Source organism: Aulonocara stuartgranti (assembly GCF_965226115.1).
Source record: "Aulonocara stuartgranti genome assembly, chromosome: 7".
Taxonomy (NCBI): Eukaryota; Metazoa; Chordata; class Actinopteri; order Cichliformes; family Cichlidae; genus Aulonocara; species Aulonocara stuartgranti.
The window spans coordinates 5,612,200-5,630,186 of NC_138945.1; the positions used below are offsets into that span (position 1 = coordinate 5,612,200).

A 17,987-nucleotide genomic window follows, 5' to 3' on the forward strand; every position below is an offset into this window, starting at 1 on the left:
TGTGAGCACCAGCAGGTGGCGATATTGCTCTACTTACAGATGAAGTGCTCAGACACTCATAAATGGAAAGCGTGACATCTTTCTTTGTAAGTGTTTTGCCCATGTTGCACCGTTACAACCTATGTTTTTAGGTGTGCATGCAGAGTCACCGCTCTACAATGTAGGCAACAGAAAATATAGATATATCTTTTTAAATTCCCTTTATTTTCTTTGGTCGAGTTTTATATAACAGATGTTTAAGTTGAATGTTTTATTAATTTAAAATACACTTTTTCCCTTGAAGAAGTTGAATTAGTACTCCCAGTTTTGCCAGAGTATTTTTAACACATCTTTTCTGCTACGTACGTGACAAATGTCTGCGCTTTTGCCCCCTCTGCTGTATTATATCTTGTCACATTGACAATTTATTACACTATTATATCTTGTTCATACAAATTCATTGCAACAGTTGGAATTTTCTAAATCCATAATTTATAGCAACACACCATCAGCCCTTTAATGAAAACAAACTATCAAAAGGACTGACAAATCATGTAAATGTTGATTAAAATTACATTTAATATTTTATGTCATAACCTGATCAACAGCCTGTTGATTATGCGGCTGTAATAACATCTGCTTCATATCCAGGTATTGTGTTGCATGAAGAACATAGATTTATATCCAGATTATGAGCTATAGAACTGTTTAAAGTTAACTATAGTTTAATTTGCATTTTTATGCACATTTGTTTGTTTTGCCAGCATTTAGGATAGTCATCATTTTTAATTTTTTACTTTGGGTAATATGAGACAGCCTCCAGCCTGAACTCGATAAGAGATGAGTGGAAGAAATTTTTCTTCAGTCACAGAAAGGAGTTATACTGGATCCCCTTCCCAGCAAAAAACACAAAAACAAATGAAAAAACAAACAAACCAGGATCTATTTTATTTGTTTGCATGGCTCTCCCCCGGCTTCCTCCCACAGTCCAAAGACATGCAGTTAGTGGGGACAGGTTAACTGGAAAACATAAAATTGCCCATAGGATTGAATGCAGGAGTGAATGTGAGTATGATTGGTCGCCTGCGACAGACTGGTGACCTGACCAGGGTGTACCCTGCCTCTCGCCCTAAGACAGCTGGGATAGGCTCCAGCGCCCCCCAGGACCCTGAAAAGGATAAGTGGATAGATGGATCCAACTTTTTGAATTTGTAAGTGATATTTTTCACCTCTGGTTCTTTTTTTATGTGACCTGCATGAAATAATATGAGTCAGAAAGTCAGGCTGAAGTACGATGTGCATTTTGTAGTCCAGCAGATATCACAAGGTTAAGGAGCCGAGTGCACATGCAGTCTGATTCACTGATTCTCCTCCTTATTAATTCTCCTTCACACATTTTCTTGACATTTAATAGTTTCCAGTAATGTCAATGAAAGGTCATTACAAAAAGAGATACCCACCAAGTTTTTAAATGTGTAAAAGTTCGCCCTCTAGTGTTCACTGCTGACAAACCAAAAATAAGATCACCAGTAAATAACAGAACGTGCTTTCCTTGGTTCTCAAAGCTGAAAACAAGTCATTTATTGTTGTTGTTGTTGTTTTTAATATATATATAATATACACTGGCAGTAAGGCATAAATAATACAGTGAGTGCAAGTTCAGTCCTGAAGCAACAGCCTGTACTTTCAGCAGCTGTTGATCAGCAGAGGCGTCCGTCTTTGGATCGTTAAGGTCATTTAATCTAACTCTGCTGCACTGTAAATCTCTAGTACTGTTATCCACACACAGACCCACGGCTGCAAGAAAAGAGAAAAATGTGAATTTCAAGCAAAAAAAAAAATTACACTTGCTCTTTTTTCACTGTAAACGTGTGCTGCTGTGTTTGGTCTCACCCATGAGGCTGGCACTGAAGGTCATCGGCACAGGGGCAGTGGTCACGGGGACCCTCCTGGTCCCAGGCTAGCATATCCATCAGCAGGTTGGGGTGGCTTAGACAGGACTCCCCCTTGCCCGGTTTGGGGTTACATACTGGAAACAAAAGCTCTGATGGAAGCAGCAGTGAAAAAAATACATGAAGTTTAAAATTGCCTTTATTGAATCTTCTAAGTCATTGACTGGTCAGTCCAAATCACAATGTCTCACTTAGACTATCCCCGTTCTGACTTTGTTAGTCTTGGACTATGTTTGATTCCTAAATTCTGTCACCAAGCATTTAGAACTGGTTACAGGTTGAGATAATAACATATTACAGATTGCTTGAAAATAGCAAACAGATCCAATTAGGCACTTTAAGGTAGTCTCTCTGGTGTTCCAACCCAGATGAAACTTACCTGGTTGGAAAGCACAGCAGAGGTGTGGCCTGCAGTCACTCTGACTCTGACAGATGGTTCCCTCTGTTCCACTGGTGGCGTTCACTGTGCACTGGCCCCAAACACACATCTGATCAGAGCAGCACTCCTCATCCTTGATGCAGGGCTATGTGAGGACACGCAATCAGATATGTTAAAAAAAAAGTATGTCAAGTGCATCCTTTTGGATTCATGTAGATAGCATTACATCACGGCATAAAGGGCACTTTTTTTTTTTGCTTGATGCATTTTTATGTCACTTATGTTACTTTTGAACATTTTCAAGTCCAGGGGTGTTGGAGAGGGGGGCATGGGGTGGTATTTCTACGTTATGCTACATTCCGCTTCTAATCTGCTATTTAGGAGCAAATATTGCACATATTGTAGTATACATCATTTATTTCAGAAACGTTGGTACCATTAATTAACCAAGATTATGGATTGTATTATGTAAACGATCTAAATACTTGTTTCTGTCACTTTACAATAGAAAATGTTTTATTCAAAACAAACATTCAACACAAATTATCTTTAAACTCAAGTTCAGTGCTACTTTTTGTCTACTGCACATAACATTAAAACTATGTCCAATATTTTCTATGCTGTATATTTCTAATAAAAAAAACTGCAGAAATTGCAGTTCCTCTATTGGCCACGTGAGGCTTCAAATATATAAGTCCCCATATTGTCATGGTTTGCAAGGGCAGACTGTGTGGAGATGAGAGGTGCAGACACAAGTGCAGACAAGTAGAGAAACAGGTGGAGGTTTAAACTGAAAGTGAGCCTTTCATTGGTGGCTGTAAAAAACACTGTAAAGCATTTAACGGAAGGGGAACTGAAAACACTAACAAAACCTAAACTGGGAGAAGCTAAACAAAAGAACATGAAGAACAAGCAGATGATCCAATGAGGAACAGCGGGAAACATATATACACACAGAGGGAAAGGAGGAAATGGCAAACAGGTGAGGAACACAGCTGTGACTAATCAGACAAGACCAGACAGGGAGGAAGGAAAACAGAATACACTGACACAGGACACAGACTGTCAAAGTAAAACAGGAAATACAGGAAACGTAGAGTCAAGGATTATCAATACGTAGCACAATGGACACAAGGGAGGCACAGTAACACAGTAACAATGCTGTCCAACTTATCAGCATTATAAAGGATGTTTACAGCTTAGAACAGAATTAGCTTCTGTGGACGTTTCTCCTAGATAACAACTGTTTGTTTGTGATTTTTCAATTTTAATTTTTTCCCCTGTATGTATTATGTTGAGACAAAGTTAGCCATGTTGTCTCTGTGACTGACAGGTTTTAGCCAAGCACTGCTAATCTGAGTGACTGAACTGAACCTCTCAACGGCAGAGCTCCTATCAGTGAGTGAAATTCCAGTATTTTATTAGTCTGTTAGCACTTATCATCCAAACCATTTATGGATGCATCCACTACTCAAACTTTCAAGCATAACTGATAAACTTGTACTCCACTCTTTTTGCCCAAATTCCTTTGTAGCTCAACAAAAACAACATGGAGGCTAAAGCTGAGCTTTCAGACCGATGGGACTGACAGTCCAGAAACCACCAGGTTAAGTTATGGTGATTACTTTTACATGCAGCCAGTCACACTGTACTGTAGCTGGAAGGTTGTTTCCTTGAAAGCTGAAAGGCAATACAACGATTAGAGGGGAAGTGTGAATCGTCTGTGGGTTCATCGTGACTAGTGATGCTGTACTTGAAGCAAAGACACTGATTATAGTAGCTCATCGCAACCACAAAAGACAACACTAACTGTCTCCCCACCATGTCTGTTGGGATACAGGGGAGGCATTTGGAGTTCTCAATCTCATACAGGCAGTATTTCAGGTTGCCACAGTCCTCGTCCACCATGCATTCCTGTGGGATGAGAAAAATGAATTACAAATATATGAAGTGATGAAGAACCTAACAGAAGTATTTATATAGTTTTAGATAAGAAATACATGCATCTTGAAAATAATCTCATCTCACAATGGATATCATTATCAAGAAGCACTCAGCCAAACAGAATTCAGTGTAGCTGAGTGCTATTTGCCTGTATCACAATAACAGTCGTACGTTATTCCACTGCACCCCCACATAATGACTTCCCGGTATCTGCTGGGTCCATCTCCATGCAAACTGCATTAAGGATAACATCAGTGGCATCCGAATGCAACAGAAGGGCTGGGTCTCTAGAGTATCCCCTCCTTCTGTCCTCTACACTTGATTTGCACTCCAGCATGTTGAAGGTAAAGAAATTATCTTCAAATATGTGCCCTTTCTAGGATGACTCACAGAAAGAAACGGTGCTTAAAAGAAAACACAATTTTTTTTAATGCCTGAAACAATCTGGGCTTTTAAGACCAAGCTGGAAATATTATAAACTTGTTGTTAAATGATGCTAACTGTGAGTTTGTTGCAGGAACACCGTGTACACCATGCAACAATTCAATTCAATTCAATTTTATTTATATAGCGCCAAATCACAACAAAAGTCGCCTCAAGGCGCTTCATAGATACAACAAAGCGACAAATATTGTGCATGCTGAAAAATGCGCTTTTAAGGGTGGATTTTCCAGCAGAAGAAGTCAACAAGTCTTTATGCTAATGAGATATTTGAGATTTAGTTTGACTTGTTTCCAGTGGTGAGAGGAAACAGTGCATGCCAAAAACCATCCCAGCCACATGGGTGGATTTCTCTGATTTATCTTTGAAAGTGTGGCCTGTGAAAGTTTAACACAGGAAGCAAACAAAGAACATCTTTAAACCAGACCTCCTTTCCCACTGTAAATTTAGATTTCAGTTTTCTTGCCCGAAAGCGTTATTACTGTCTGCGTTTCTACCTCATCAATACAGGAAAACAGGTCAAATGAAGCTAAAAGGTTAGATATTAATCACACATTACAGAGTCCTGGTTTTATTTGTGAGGAATGGATGACTTAAAGTTCCTCTATGATCCTTTTTTGGGGGTTTCTTCTTTATATTTTTCTGAGGAAATGTAACATGACAAAGTTGCAAAGCTTGGAAAGCAACTGTTATTTTTTGCAGGTCGGGGAGTCAAGTTCAGCAGATTTCAGATGCCAGCTCTCATCAGCTGGCGGCTTAGCAGATTCTATTCTGCTCATCCTATTAGCAAGTCTTATAGGAGCGTGCTATTTTGCTGCAAGCTGCTTTGTCACCCACCACCACCCCATATTGTTCAACCTGTTTGCGCTATTTGTCGGTTGTCTGCTTTGTTCTGTGGGCAATCCTTGCTTGCCTGCAGTGTTGACCTTTCTCTCCCTGCATTTGTGTACATTTGTGTGTTTCCCAGAGCCATGGCTACACAACTGTTATCACTGGTTCCCTGGATTGTGCACTTGTCCCATCCACCATGGCGCCAACTCTTCCGCCTACACTCTACAGATTGTTTATAATATAATTCATACTCTTTAGTGTTAATTTTTTTGTGTTTTCAAGTTAACACCTTAGAATTGTGCTGTGCTCCAGATTTCCTCCTTGTGTGCCAGGAATTCCACACAGTATTTTATTGTTTTGCTCTCTAGTCTGCTTGTTTGTTTTCACCACTCTCCTACAATGTCTCTCCTCTCTGGCTTTGCCTCTGAAAATTCCACTTCACATTATGAATTGGTGAATAAACCTTGTCAACTGCTTTTCTTGTGTCCCGTCCTGCTTCGGTTAAATCATAACAGTAGGTGCTGCTGTTCCCCCTCCTCTTAGGCTTTCTACGTATGATTTTCAAATGGCGGGGAGGTCCCAGAAATGCCACCAAATATAAATGTCTGAAAATGGAGAAACAATCCTAGGTTTGTCTGAAGTGCTCCTGGCAGAAGCTCAGTTATTCTCTCACACAGCTTAATACAATTTGTCTTCTCATTACTTATCTATCTTACAAGTTGACACAAAGGCACGGTTTCTGCCTAGTAGCTCTTTCAGCACACTCACAAGCAAAGAGGGAGCGCATGCCTTGCAGTTTTATTGGCAACTGACATTTTCTAAGAATGCTGCACTGCTACTTAACGAGTTAGGTAGAGAACTCATGCCAACGCAGTGTCTTAGCTGGGCTAGGTAACCCATCAGAAAATTCAGCAGCAGAAATGGAGGTATGCAGAATCAGGGTAAAAAGAGCACAGACCAGAGTTATGAAACCACAAAGGAGCAAAATACGGGACATTTAACGCAACAGCTGAAATGTAGTAGCCACAGTTGTCTGCAACGCTTTGTAGCAACAATAAGGCATTTGACTGACAATTGTTATGGACAGCAGTGCTGTAGGAAATTATCTAGGCCCTCTATTCACTTAAATCACATTAATCGCAGACTGCCTCTACTCATCCAAAAAGCATCCACATTTTAACCAAATGTTTCCACATTTTAGCTTACATGTGCTTTTCTTCAACTCCCCATGCGCTGACTAATTTTTTTTTCTGAAGCAGCAACAGTGCCATGCGATTAACTGACTCTACTCTACTGTGACTTAACAAATAAGGTTAAATACATATGGCATTAGTTGTTTAATTTGTTTGCTTGTTTGTTTTAGTAGTTTCTTTACAAAAGTACAGTTTTTTGGCTTACAATCTTCCTTGCTTCCTTGGCATTTTTTCCTCTATTAACATAACCACCATCTGTACAGCTGCCAGGAAAGAAAAAGATCAAAACCACCACCGTAAAGTAAAGAGCAGGCAGCAAGCAGCAGCAGCAACCTCAATCCAAACTGGCCTCCTCTTGGTGAAAACTATGAAAAGTATATGGTAGGTTTCTTTGCTGGATGAGATCATTCTTTTTTTTGAAAAAACGTATTAATACAATGGTCCCATGGTTTCAAAAACCTCTCTTTCTCTCTGTCTCGTCTTACAAATGTGGAATATTTCCCAAACTGAAGGAAAATGCATCTGAAATCAAGCACTCTAAAAGCTGATAAATATTTAAAATAATACTGACAGATTCTCATTGGAATGTAATAAAAAAGAGGCTTGAGCTTTTATCTGTTTCCAAAAGGCAGCCTGTAAACTTTCCATCGCTTTGAAAAGAGGTCTGAAACTAAGTGAGTTGGATTTTGTGTTTCTCCAAAATATTTCCAGAATCCCAACTTGATACAAGCCAAAATGTTAAACTATTAATCTCAGTACAAAATACTGACTCACATAAAAATAGCAGCTTCATGGCAGCATCGGGAAAATGTGGACACAGAAGAAAAAGACAAAACCTTGTTTAAAACTTGGTTTAGGTTTAGGTCTGGATCAAGGACAAGAGGTAAAAGACTCACATGATTCATGTTGTTCCACTGGCTGGAGATCTCCATATGAACATGGGACAAATGAGTCTCCCCAGTGTTGTTGTTAGTGTCCTATAAAAACAGTAAGGGGGTGAAATACTGTATCAGACCTGGGGAAGAAAAACAACTTTTCTTTTCTTACCAATTAATCCTAAACCCACTCAGACACTGTAGACTGAAGTGAATGGCTTGTGTGCGAAAGTTACACGGTAATGAGTGAATCCCTACCTTGTCAGTTCTGTCTAGCACCTTAACTGCTTTGTCTCCGTTCTTTATCACCATCGTAGTCTCATTGTGGTAGTTAGGACCCAGCTCCAGTGAGCCTGAAGAGGATTTTGCACTCTCTGTAGTGATCTGTTGGAAGGAAAATTAGGGTAAATCTTAAATAAAGAGCAGCATATGTTATACTGTACATCTGTTGTTCATATTTTGGAAAATATGGATCCTTAAGGGGGCTATAAAAATGGATAGTTTGCATTCTCTGCTTGATGCAACAGGGAAACCTCCCAGTAGCCCAGAAATGATTAAAACCAGACGCTCACTGACATCAGGAAATGTATCGGACCTGCTGAAATTCAATTCTTGGGAAGGAAAATAACAAACACAAGGTACTGAAGGCTGTCTAGAAAAAGCTGTTTGTATGAAGTTCTTGCAGGAGCTCTTCCGTATTGCCTTTTCTTTCATTGAACTGAGTGTCTGGCCGGGAAATCTCTATTTTAAGCAAATACTATCATGATGAGTGACGGTGGTACTCAGCACGGCGTGGGTCAGATTTAAAGCAGACACGGAAACTATGTGTCTGCTAAAAGTAACTGAGCATTAAAATAATTTGAAACACTTTTTTATCCCCCTGCTTTCTAATAAAACTGTCGCGTATTTACTTTAATATGGACACATTGGATTTCTCTGCCAGTCAGCACTGGCTTTCTATGAATGGATAAAATATGACGCCAACCTGGTCCACTGCCTCCTCCAGTATGTGCTGAGTGTCCTCCATCAACTCCTCTACCTCTCGGAACATATCGGTCAAGCTGACCGGCCCCCGCTCCAGGCTCTCCCGCGGGAACAAGGTCCCGCTCCTCGCCGTGCCGACGGCTGCCCACAGAAAGCACAAACCCCGGAACACCGACAGCTGCGCGATGCCGGACATCTTTCCTTCTCTTCCACCTAGTCTGTCTACCGAGCAGCACACGGGTGTGACGCACGCAGGGCACACAGCTGGACACAGCTGGATCCGTTTTATTTGGAAAGTATGAGGAGCGCAGCAGCAGCGGTGGTGAGGGGGAGGCGGAGGAGGGGAGGAAGGTGGGGGGGGGGGGGGGGGGTATTAGCAGGATCAGGTTTAATGGGGTGGAAAAAGTTCACGCTGCATTTCGTGATTTAAACGTCAAACACAGGCGAGTGGCCTTTATAAAGACATAAATGTGAACCGGACTGTAAAACAAACAGAAGTAAAGGCTGACAGACGAATGCCAGATGTGATCTGTAGAGGCAAGTTCCCACGTAGGCCTGCGCTTAATCACCGGTCACTTCAGTGGAGCTGACAGCAAGAAATACACATCATGTCAGACAGCTTTAGTGAAGGTCTGCCCGTTCTTTTGAAAATCGAGACAAAGTTTGGACTCTTTTGCACAATCCTACAGAAAAAAAGATTTGATTTTAGTTATATTTATGTGATGAAGAGCAACTCGATGTTTCATTACTGATACTGTGTAGCTTGGATACTTAGTCTCCTCAGTTTATGAGGCTTAATTTGAGGTTTTTCGTTCATTTCTGAGTGTTGGTTCTGGTTTGATCTTATTACCCTGATGATGAGTTTTAGTATTATAATTTTGGGTTAATGTCTTTATTATTATTATTATTATTATTATTAGTAGTAGTAGTAGTAGTAGTATTAATAATATAATAGTAGTATAATATTATATTACATTATTATAGTAGTATAATAATATAATAGAGTAGTAGTAGTAGAGGTCGGCTCTCCAGTGCCTCCCTCCGTCTGGTTTTAGTCCCTTTGTGTTCTTTTGTCTGTAACTTTTTATGTCTTTTATTATGTTTTGGTTATTTCCTGTTTTATGTTGAAGGTTAGTTTTACTTCCGGTCTCTTTCTTCCTATGTTTCCTTGACTGTTATCGTCTGCTGTCAGGTGATTCCTCCCGTGTCCTGTTGTCTAATCAGTCCTGTTTGTGTATATAGTCTTGTGTTACTCCTGCATGTCTAAGTCTCTTGTTTGTGGGTTTTAGATTTCACCTGTTGGACTTTGTATTTTAAGAAACGCTTACCTTTTCTTAAAATATCCCTCGCTGTTCTCCTATATGTTTCACATATTCAGATGGTTATGGCATCTTTTAGTTACATTTGTTTCAGTCTTCCCTTGTATTTTTGACTGTGTTTCCTCCCGCTGGGGTCTTTGTTCTTACTGCTTTTAGATCAGTCTGTATTCTGGGTTACCTACCTTAGCCACCTGAGCTGATTGCACCCACTCAAAATGATGCTTGGGGTTCCCCCAGAGAAGCAAGTTTCACAACTTGGCAACCATCTTGGATCAACTCCAGGTGTCTGAGAGCTTTATTTTTTGTCCGGAGGTTAAATATTTGGTGATTCTGCCCCCAAAATGAGATTTAAAAGAACAACTTCCTGGTCAGATTATTCTTTTGCACATTACACATGAGGTTTCACAACTTTACACGTCCTGAAACAACTGTGAACCTCAGTACATTGTGCACATATGTCAGTACAATAAAGTGACTGTCTGATTGTACAGGGTGTATTAAAAAAGCATCATCCGATTTCAAAGTGCTTTGATTCCACAGCCGTTCACCAATAAAGACCAAACACGTTCTGTTGGAAGGAGTACTGTTTGTGAGTTTCACATGGTTACCGGTAGGTAGCATAACAACAGCTGCGGCTACAGTGACTCCAATCTTACTTGCAGAAATATGAAACAAGTTTGAATATAGTACAGACATATGCTGTGTGGTCTGTTTCTATGTGTTAGCCCTGCGACAGACTGGGTGTATCCTGCCTCTTTCTCTCCGACAGCCAGTATAGGCTCCAGCCCCCCAACTACCCTGAATTGGAGAAGTGGAAGAGAATGGATGGACATACTGTGTATCCAGAGGGGTACGGCATACATCACGTGTGAACACTGTAAGTTTTTTGTATGTAAAAATATAGTCAAGTATTTTAAAGTTTACTGCAAGCTTCACTCTTTCATAAAGTTCTTTGTATGTGTAACACTTTTACCACCGGCTCGTGTGACAAGACTCCCCCCTTATGCCCTCGGGTGCAGTCTTGACTCTACTTAAACATTCTGTGATAAAAGATACATCTCGAAAAATAAATATCAGTCTAAGGTTCATATGATTCTCGTGTCTACACAGACAAGCGGAGGCTAAGGAAATACACTTAACCGATTAAGGCTAATACATGTGAATACTCAAATGATAAGACACCATGCAATAAACCCAACACAGGATCTCAGGGTTAGAAAATGTATTAAACAATTGCAGGAAATTCACATCCAACCCTTTTTTTCTTCATGAAAAAAACACATATACAAAACATACAATAAACCCCCGGGGGATAGATTTTAGTATTTTTTCCCTTAACCTGTCCAATGTTATTCTTTCCCCAGAGTGCACTCTTAGTTTATTTTTGTTGTTGGCGCGCTTTAGTTGGAGCTCTTAATAATAACAACAATACCTCCGAGTATCCGTGATGTCTCCACCTCCTCCGATGAATAACTCGCTCGTTGTGGTAGCAACCGTCTCCACTCGCGGCAGCGAGCAACGAATCTCCGGTTCCTTAGATAGCAGCAAATCATCCACGGTTAGCGACTCTCTCCCGAGACAACTCTCAAACTCCGTCTCTTCGCTCCGGCAGAATCTCCGTTAGCCAGGACCGTGGCGTTAGCCTAGCTCCAGCTAGCCAACGTAGCCAAACGTGCCTCGTGCTTAGCCAAGCACAAAAGATACGGGAAGCCCGGCTCAAACGCTCCGAATGATTACCGGGAAGTCCGCAGACGGGTGATATGTTGTTGCCGAACAACTTTGGTGACATAAGCAGTCCCGAAGTCCGTGCTTCGTCTATGCCATTTTAGTAATCCTCCTTTTTCTCCTCTCTTCCTCCCGAGTCTCTTTCCCCCGGAAGTCATCTGCAAGTCATGACCTCTCGTGACGTAGCATATAAGACAAGTTACACCTCCTCTCTTTTAACAGACATTCACATTCCATGAAATTATGTTTTTTTAACATAACTGATTTTTTCACACACGATTTAAGCATTTTAATACAAACATTTATATCACATATTTATACCACTCTTAACCTCACCATGAACAATTATTTTCTCTTTAACTTATTCTCATGAAAACAAAATAAATACCACTGATATTTATCAGAGTATTACACTCTCCCCCCACCAAAGAAAAGCATGCCCTCATGACTTTGTACCTTGAAAACATAAACCATTATGGCACAACAGGTGAGTAAAACACACAACTAAGCAAAGATGGATGCACCTATCCACTTATAAAAACAAGAGACATATTTCACTGTAGTGGCGGCTACCACACTGGGATGACCTGGTTCATTATAAGTTAACCTCAAAGGAGCCCTCTTTAACCTCTGAGGTCTGGTCTTAATGTCAAAGTCAGGATTAGTCTCAGAGTTAAATCCAGTATCTTCTTCTTGCGAAATAAGGTCTGCATTCAGTGTTTTCTCTTTCCCTGCCTCCTCAGGATTCTCGCAAGTATCAGGTGATTCGGCTTCGGTGATCTCAACAGACTCAGATTCATTTACACTGTCCGTCTCAGGTTCCTCTACACATTCCTGTGTTACTCCCAGCCCAACTGTTTTTGGTTGTTCAGCTACGTCGCTTAAGGAAATACCCAAATCCAGACTGAATGGTTCCAGAGTATCACTATCCATGTTGCACCTGAGAGGTTCAACAGTCAGATCACACCAAAGGCCAAAATCCTCATCTTCGGAGTCAGTGTACTCTTTCTCATCTTTATCACTGGGTGTGACTCCTTCCCTTTCAGAGTCTTTATCTGCCGTTCTCTGCGATAGTGTCTTTTCCTTTCCAGGCTTGTCTGTGCATTCTTTCTGTTTCCTCCATCGCAAGACTCTCCTTGTAGGGGTGAGATCCGTATGGGATGCAGAGTCTAGACATATCCTCTCCCCAAGAGGCAGTAAGTGATTTCGATGGAGGATCTTGATTGGTTCATCACCATCTTCAGGTTTCAACCGGAACACTGGTAGGTTCGGCATCTTGCTTTCCACAACATATGGTTTTGACGCCCAGCGATCGGCCAGTTTATGCTTCCCCTGTAACCCGAGGTTTCGTAGCAAGACTCTGTCTCCAGGTAACAACTGTGCGAACCTGATTCTTTTGTCATACCGCTGCTTATTGTTCTCATTCTGTTTGGCCGCGACGGACTCTGCTAGTTCATAGGCAGCCTTCAACTCCTTCCTCAGGTCAGAAACGTACTTGAGGTAAGTTTTCTGTGGTGTGCCATCACTAGAAGTCTCGAAACACAAATCCACAGGTAACCTAGCTTCACGCCCAAACATAAGGAAATAAGGAGAGAAACCTGTAGCTTCATTTGGAGTGCAATTATAAGCATGAACCAAATGAACGACGTGCTGACTCCATTTTTTCTTTCTGTTCGGTTCCAGGGTCCCCAACATGTCCAACAACGTCCTATTAAATCTCTCGGGTTGAGGGTCTCCTTGAGGATGATAGGGCGTCGTTCTTGACTTTTCAACTCCAAGCGAACTCAACACTTCATGAACAAGACGACTTTCAAAATCTCTGCCCTGATCACTGTGCATCCTCCGTGGCAGTCCGTAATGAACGAAATACTTCTCCAGCAACACCTTTGCAACCGTAGAGGCTCTCTGGTCTTTTGTTGGAAAAGCTTGAGCATAACGAGTGAAGTTTTCTCTCTGCATGAGTTTGATGTCGGATGCAGTAAGAGCACCCAGCACACTATTAAAACCACAGAGGACAAACCATTTCGGGAGAGGTCTCGTCGGTTGCCACCTGCTGACGTAGAGGCATTGAGACAGCATCTAGCGCAGCTAAAAACTGCTGGTGTTATTACAGAGTCACGCAGTCCTTATGCCTCACCCATTGTGGTCGTGAGAAAGAAGAATGGGAAAATAAGGATGTGTGTGGATTTTCGGACCCTAAACCGCCGCACCACTCCCGACCAATACACGGTGCCAAGAATTGAAGATGCTTTGGCATGTCTCAGTGGAAGCAAGTGGTTCAGTGTGCTTGACCTTCGGAGTGGATACTATCAAGTGCCCATGGCAGACTCCGACAAGGAAAAGACAGCTTTCATTTGCCCGGCTGGATTCTTCCAATTTGAAAGAATGCCACAGGGAGTGACAGGGGCTCCCGCTACATTTCAGCGGGTAATGGAACAAACTGTTGGAGACATGAACTTGCTTGAGGTGTTGGTCTATCTCGACGATCTCATTGTGTTTGGAGCCACGCTTGAGGAGCATGAGATCCGGTTGCTGAAGGTGCTTGACCGTCTAAAGGACGAAGGACTGAAGCTGTCACTGGATAAATGTCAGTTTTGTCAGGTTGTCAGCCACCCACCCCCAGAAGAGCCCCGGGCTAACCCCCTGTCACCAACCGAATTAATGGCCGGAAATCCGAGAAGGGGCGCCGGTCTCATCGGCTTGATGAAGGACGCCTTTCAGCCTCACCAGCAAGCTCTCCAGCCTCACCAGCCCGCAGTGGTTGACAAGAAAATGGTGGAAAAATGCTGGAAACTCATGGATAAGGTGGTGCATCTGTGCGAGAACCCCAAGGTGGCGTTGAAGAGCAATCTGCCCTACATCCCGGATCTTTTGCCGAATACCTACCAGCATTTACGCACCATTCTGTCCAGGTATGAGGGCAAAATAGAGATCCTCGGCGAGAACGAGTATTTCCGCGTGGTCATCGACAACTTGACGAACAAGACGAAGCAGACCATGAGTCTTTTTAAGGAGGCCAAGAAGAGGATGTACGAGGAGAACTCCCAGCCCAGGCAAAACCTTACCAAGCTATCTCTGATCTTCAGTCACATGCTAGCGGAGTTAAAAGCCATCTTCCCCAATGGCCTATTTCAGGGCGACAACTTCAGGATTACCAAAGCTGATGCTGCTGAATTCTGGAGAAGGTCATTCGGGGACAAGACCATAGTGCCATGGAGGACATTTCGGCAGGCTCTTCATGAGTTTCACCCTATTAGCTCAGGTCTGGAGGCCATGGCGCTCAAATCCACTATCGACCTCACCTGTAACGACTACATCTCCGTCTTCGAGTTTGACATCTTTACAAGGCTCTTTCAGCCATGGTCATCTCTTCTAAGGAACTGGAACAGCCTGGCTGTTACACACCCTGGTTATATAGCCTTCTTAACCTATGATGAGATGAAGGCTCGACTGCACAGGTTCATCCGCATACCTGGCAGCTATATCTTCAGGCTGAGCTGCACTCGGCTGGGCCAGTGGGTAATTGGCTATGTGACAGATGATGGGAACATCCTGCAAACCATCCCGCATAACAAACCACTCTTCCAAGCACTCATTGATGGATACAGAGAGGGATTCTATCTTTTCCCAGATGGCCGTGTACGGAACCCAGACCTTACAGGGTTGTGTGAACCGTCTCCACAGGACCACATCAAAGTTACTCAGGAATCGGAGGGTCAGGGCTGCCCGTTTAGCCGATGTGAGATTAAAGGCACAGAGCCTATTGTAGTGGACCCCTTTCACCCGAAGGCCACTGGGGCTTCCTTTGCTGGTTTCCAGGGGTCGAGCAGAGCAGAAGCCGCAGGCAAGGAAGAGGAAAAGGATGATCGGCTGGAAGACCAGCAACTTGTCATGATCAGGCTGGCCTGCACCAAAGTGGAGCGCCCTCCGTCTCCAGTGTCTCAGCTGCCTCCGGTGCCTCTGCGACTGGACCTCTTACAGCAGAGGTCCTCCACCTCCCATAGTGCACTGAGTCAGGGAGCCACAGTCAAAATGGTAGCCACTCACAGGGACAAGCCTCTACCTCTGCCTCCAGCACTGAGAGAGCCTCCCCCTCCTCCCCCACCGGAGCGCCCCTCCCTGGTCGGCCAGGAATCCAGACTCGAAAGGAGACCCCTCCCCTCCACCCTGGACCAGCCAGCCTGGGCAGCAAACTACATGGTGCCACGCCCTGCAACGAAGGCCCCACCACAACAGGGCTATATGGCGCTGTCTTTAAGGGAAAAATATAGATCTTGGGTTGTTAGAAATACCGGCAGATCAACAAACATGCTCAGACCTTCCGGCAGTGAGGTGGGGGACAGAGACTCTGAGGACCCCCAGGATTACGAATCCATGTGTAACATCCAGGCCCAGGCCGGCTCGTCGGAGACGACGCAGAACTCTGAGCTACCATCCTCAGCATTCAGCTGTTCTGCAGGACAAAAAGGAGGAGGCCAGTGTGGAGGATGTTTACGAGTATGACTTTCCCAGACCAGTGGTCCCTCCTGCCCCCGCCAGAAGAGCCCTGTCAGATATCGGCGGCCCTTCTGCAGCCTTCAGCAATCTCAACATAGACTCTGCAGTAGATCCCAGTATGTTTGTAGCAGGCGGCGATCCCGGACGAGCCCCCAAAAATGTAACACTTTTACCACCGGCTCGTGTGACAAGACTCCCCCCTTATGCCCTCGGGTGCAGTCTTGACTCTACTTAAACATTCTGTGATAAAAGATACATCTCGAAAAATAAATATCAGTCTAAGGTTCATATGATTCTCGTGTCTACACAGACAAGCGGAGGCTAAGGAAATACACTTAACCGATTAAGGCTAATACATGTGAATACTCAAATGATAAGACACCATGCAATAAACCCAACACAGGATCTCAGGGTTAGAAAATGTATTAAACAATTGCAGGAAATTCACATCCAACCCTTTTTTTCTTCATGAAAAAAAACACATATACAAAACATACAATAAACCCCCGGGGGATAGATTTTAGTATTTTTTCCCTTAACCTGTCCAATGTTATTCTTTCCCCAGAGTGCACTCTTAGTTTATTTTTGTTGTTGGCGCGCTTTAGTTGGAGCTCTTAATAATAACAACAATACCTCCGAGTATCCGTGATGTCTCCACCTCCTCCGATGAATAACTCGCTCGTTGTGGTAGCAACCGTCTCCACTCGCGGCAGCGAGCAACGAATCTCCGGTTCCTTAGATAGCAGCAAATCATCCACGGTTAGCGACTCTCTCCCGAGACAACTCTCAAACTCCGTCTCTTCGCTCCGGCGGAATCTCCGTTAGCCAGGACCGTGGCGTTAGCCTAGCTCCAGCTAGCCAACGTAGCCAAACGTGCCTCGTGCTTAGCCAAGCACAAAAGATACGGGAAGCCCGGCTCAAACGCTCCGAATGATTACCGGGAAGTCCGCAGACGGGTGATATGTTGTTGCCGAACAACTTTGGTGACATAAGCAGTCCCGAAGTCCGTGCTTCGTCTATGCCATTTTAGTAATCCTCCTTTTTCTCCTCTCTTCCTCCCGAGTCTCTTTCCCCCGGAAGTCATCTGCAAGTCATGACCTCTCGTGACGTAGCATATAAGACAAGTTACACCTCCTCTCTTTTAACAGACATTCACATTCCATGAAATTATGTTTTTTTAACATAACTGATTTTTTCACACACGATTTAAGCATTTTAATACAAACATTTATATCACATATTTATACCACTCTTAACCTCACCATGAACAATTATTTTCTCTTTAACTTATTCTCATGAAAACAAAATAAATACCACTGATATTTATCAGAGTATTACATATGCTACGACTTCTGTTTTCTCTGGGGCAAGAGCTAAGCTAGAGCCAATAAAAACAGAAACAGGTGGCTGGAAATATTGTCTGATACTGTCCCCTGGTGACAGTTCATAGCTACAACATGAAGTCATGGCTCAGTAACACTGCGTAGAAATAGAAAGCTTCATCTTAACTCTATACACTACAGCATAGCCTAAGCAATAATGAGCAGAACTAAGTTCAGCGTATTGGTGCAGCCCTCCACAACAGTCCTAGTGTCTCATGTGGCCCCTTTGGAGAATGAATTGCCCACCCATGGAAGCCTCAGCCTAGCATACACTTTCTCAGAAATGTAGCTTCATGCTACAGGGACACGTACCTCAGCAGATCTGATAGGTCTGTTTGGCAGCAATATACTGTGTTGGCACAGTAATACAGTTAACGATAAGATAATATCTCTATGAATCTAAAGTAATTGAGCTAAGAGTCGGCGCCACGTATAGCTCAATTCTGAAGTCATCGCTTCATCCTAGTTTTTAACTTCCAGTAAAAG

General features: G+C 42.9%; 1 protein-coding gene and 1 pseudogene across 2 annotated transcripts; one reads left to right on the plus strand and one right to left on the minus strand.

The window, feature by feature from the left end:
* Window positions 1–1,535: 1,535 nt before the first annotated feature.
* On the minus strand, window positions 1,536–8,908 carry dkk3b (dickkopf WNT signaling pathway inhibitor 3b). Its single transcript, XM_082540116.1, has 7 exons — window positions 8,580–8,908; window positions 7,853–7,978; window positions 7,616–7,696; window positions 4,132–4,224; window positions 2,311–2,455; window positions 1,873–2,023; window positions 1,536–1,776 (listed from the first exon to the last, which is right to left on the minus strand). Exons 1-7 carry the CDS (start codon window positions 8,772–8,774, stop codon window positions 1,755–1,757), a joined length of 813 nt encoding a protein of 270 aa, XP_082396242.1. The 5' UTR covers window positions 8,775–8,908; the 3' UTR covers window positions 1,536–1,754.
* Window positions 8,909–8,982: 74 nt separating this feature from the next.
* LOC309712094 (E3 ubiquitin-protein ligase CBL-like) lies at window positions 8,983–17,475 on the plus strand (annotated as a pseudogene). The gene has a single exon. The product of its transcript is annotated as an E3 ubiquitin-protein ligase CBL-like (transcript).
* The last annotated feature ends 512 nt before the right edge of the window (window positions 17,476–17,987 follow it).

Coding starts and splice junctions, on each gene's coding strand:
- dkk3b (XM_082540116.1), bottom strand. CDS start 8,774: ATGTCCGGCATCGCGCAGCTGTCGGTGTTCCGGGGTTTGTGCTTTCTG. Junction 4,225..7,615: donor AGTGGAACAACATGAATCAT/GTGAGTCTTTTA, acceptor CTCATCCCACAG/GAATGCATGGTGGACGAGGA. Junction 1,777..1,872: donor CTTCAGTGCCAGCCTCATGG/GTGAGACCAAAC, acceptor CTTTTCTTGCAG/CCGTGGGTCTGTGTGTGGAT.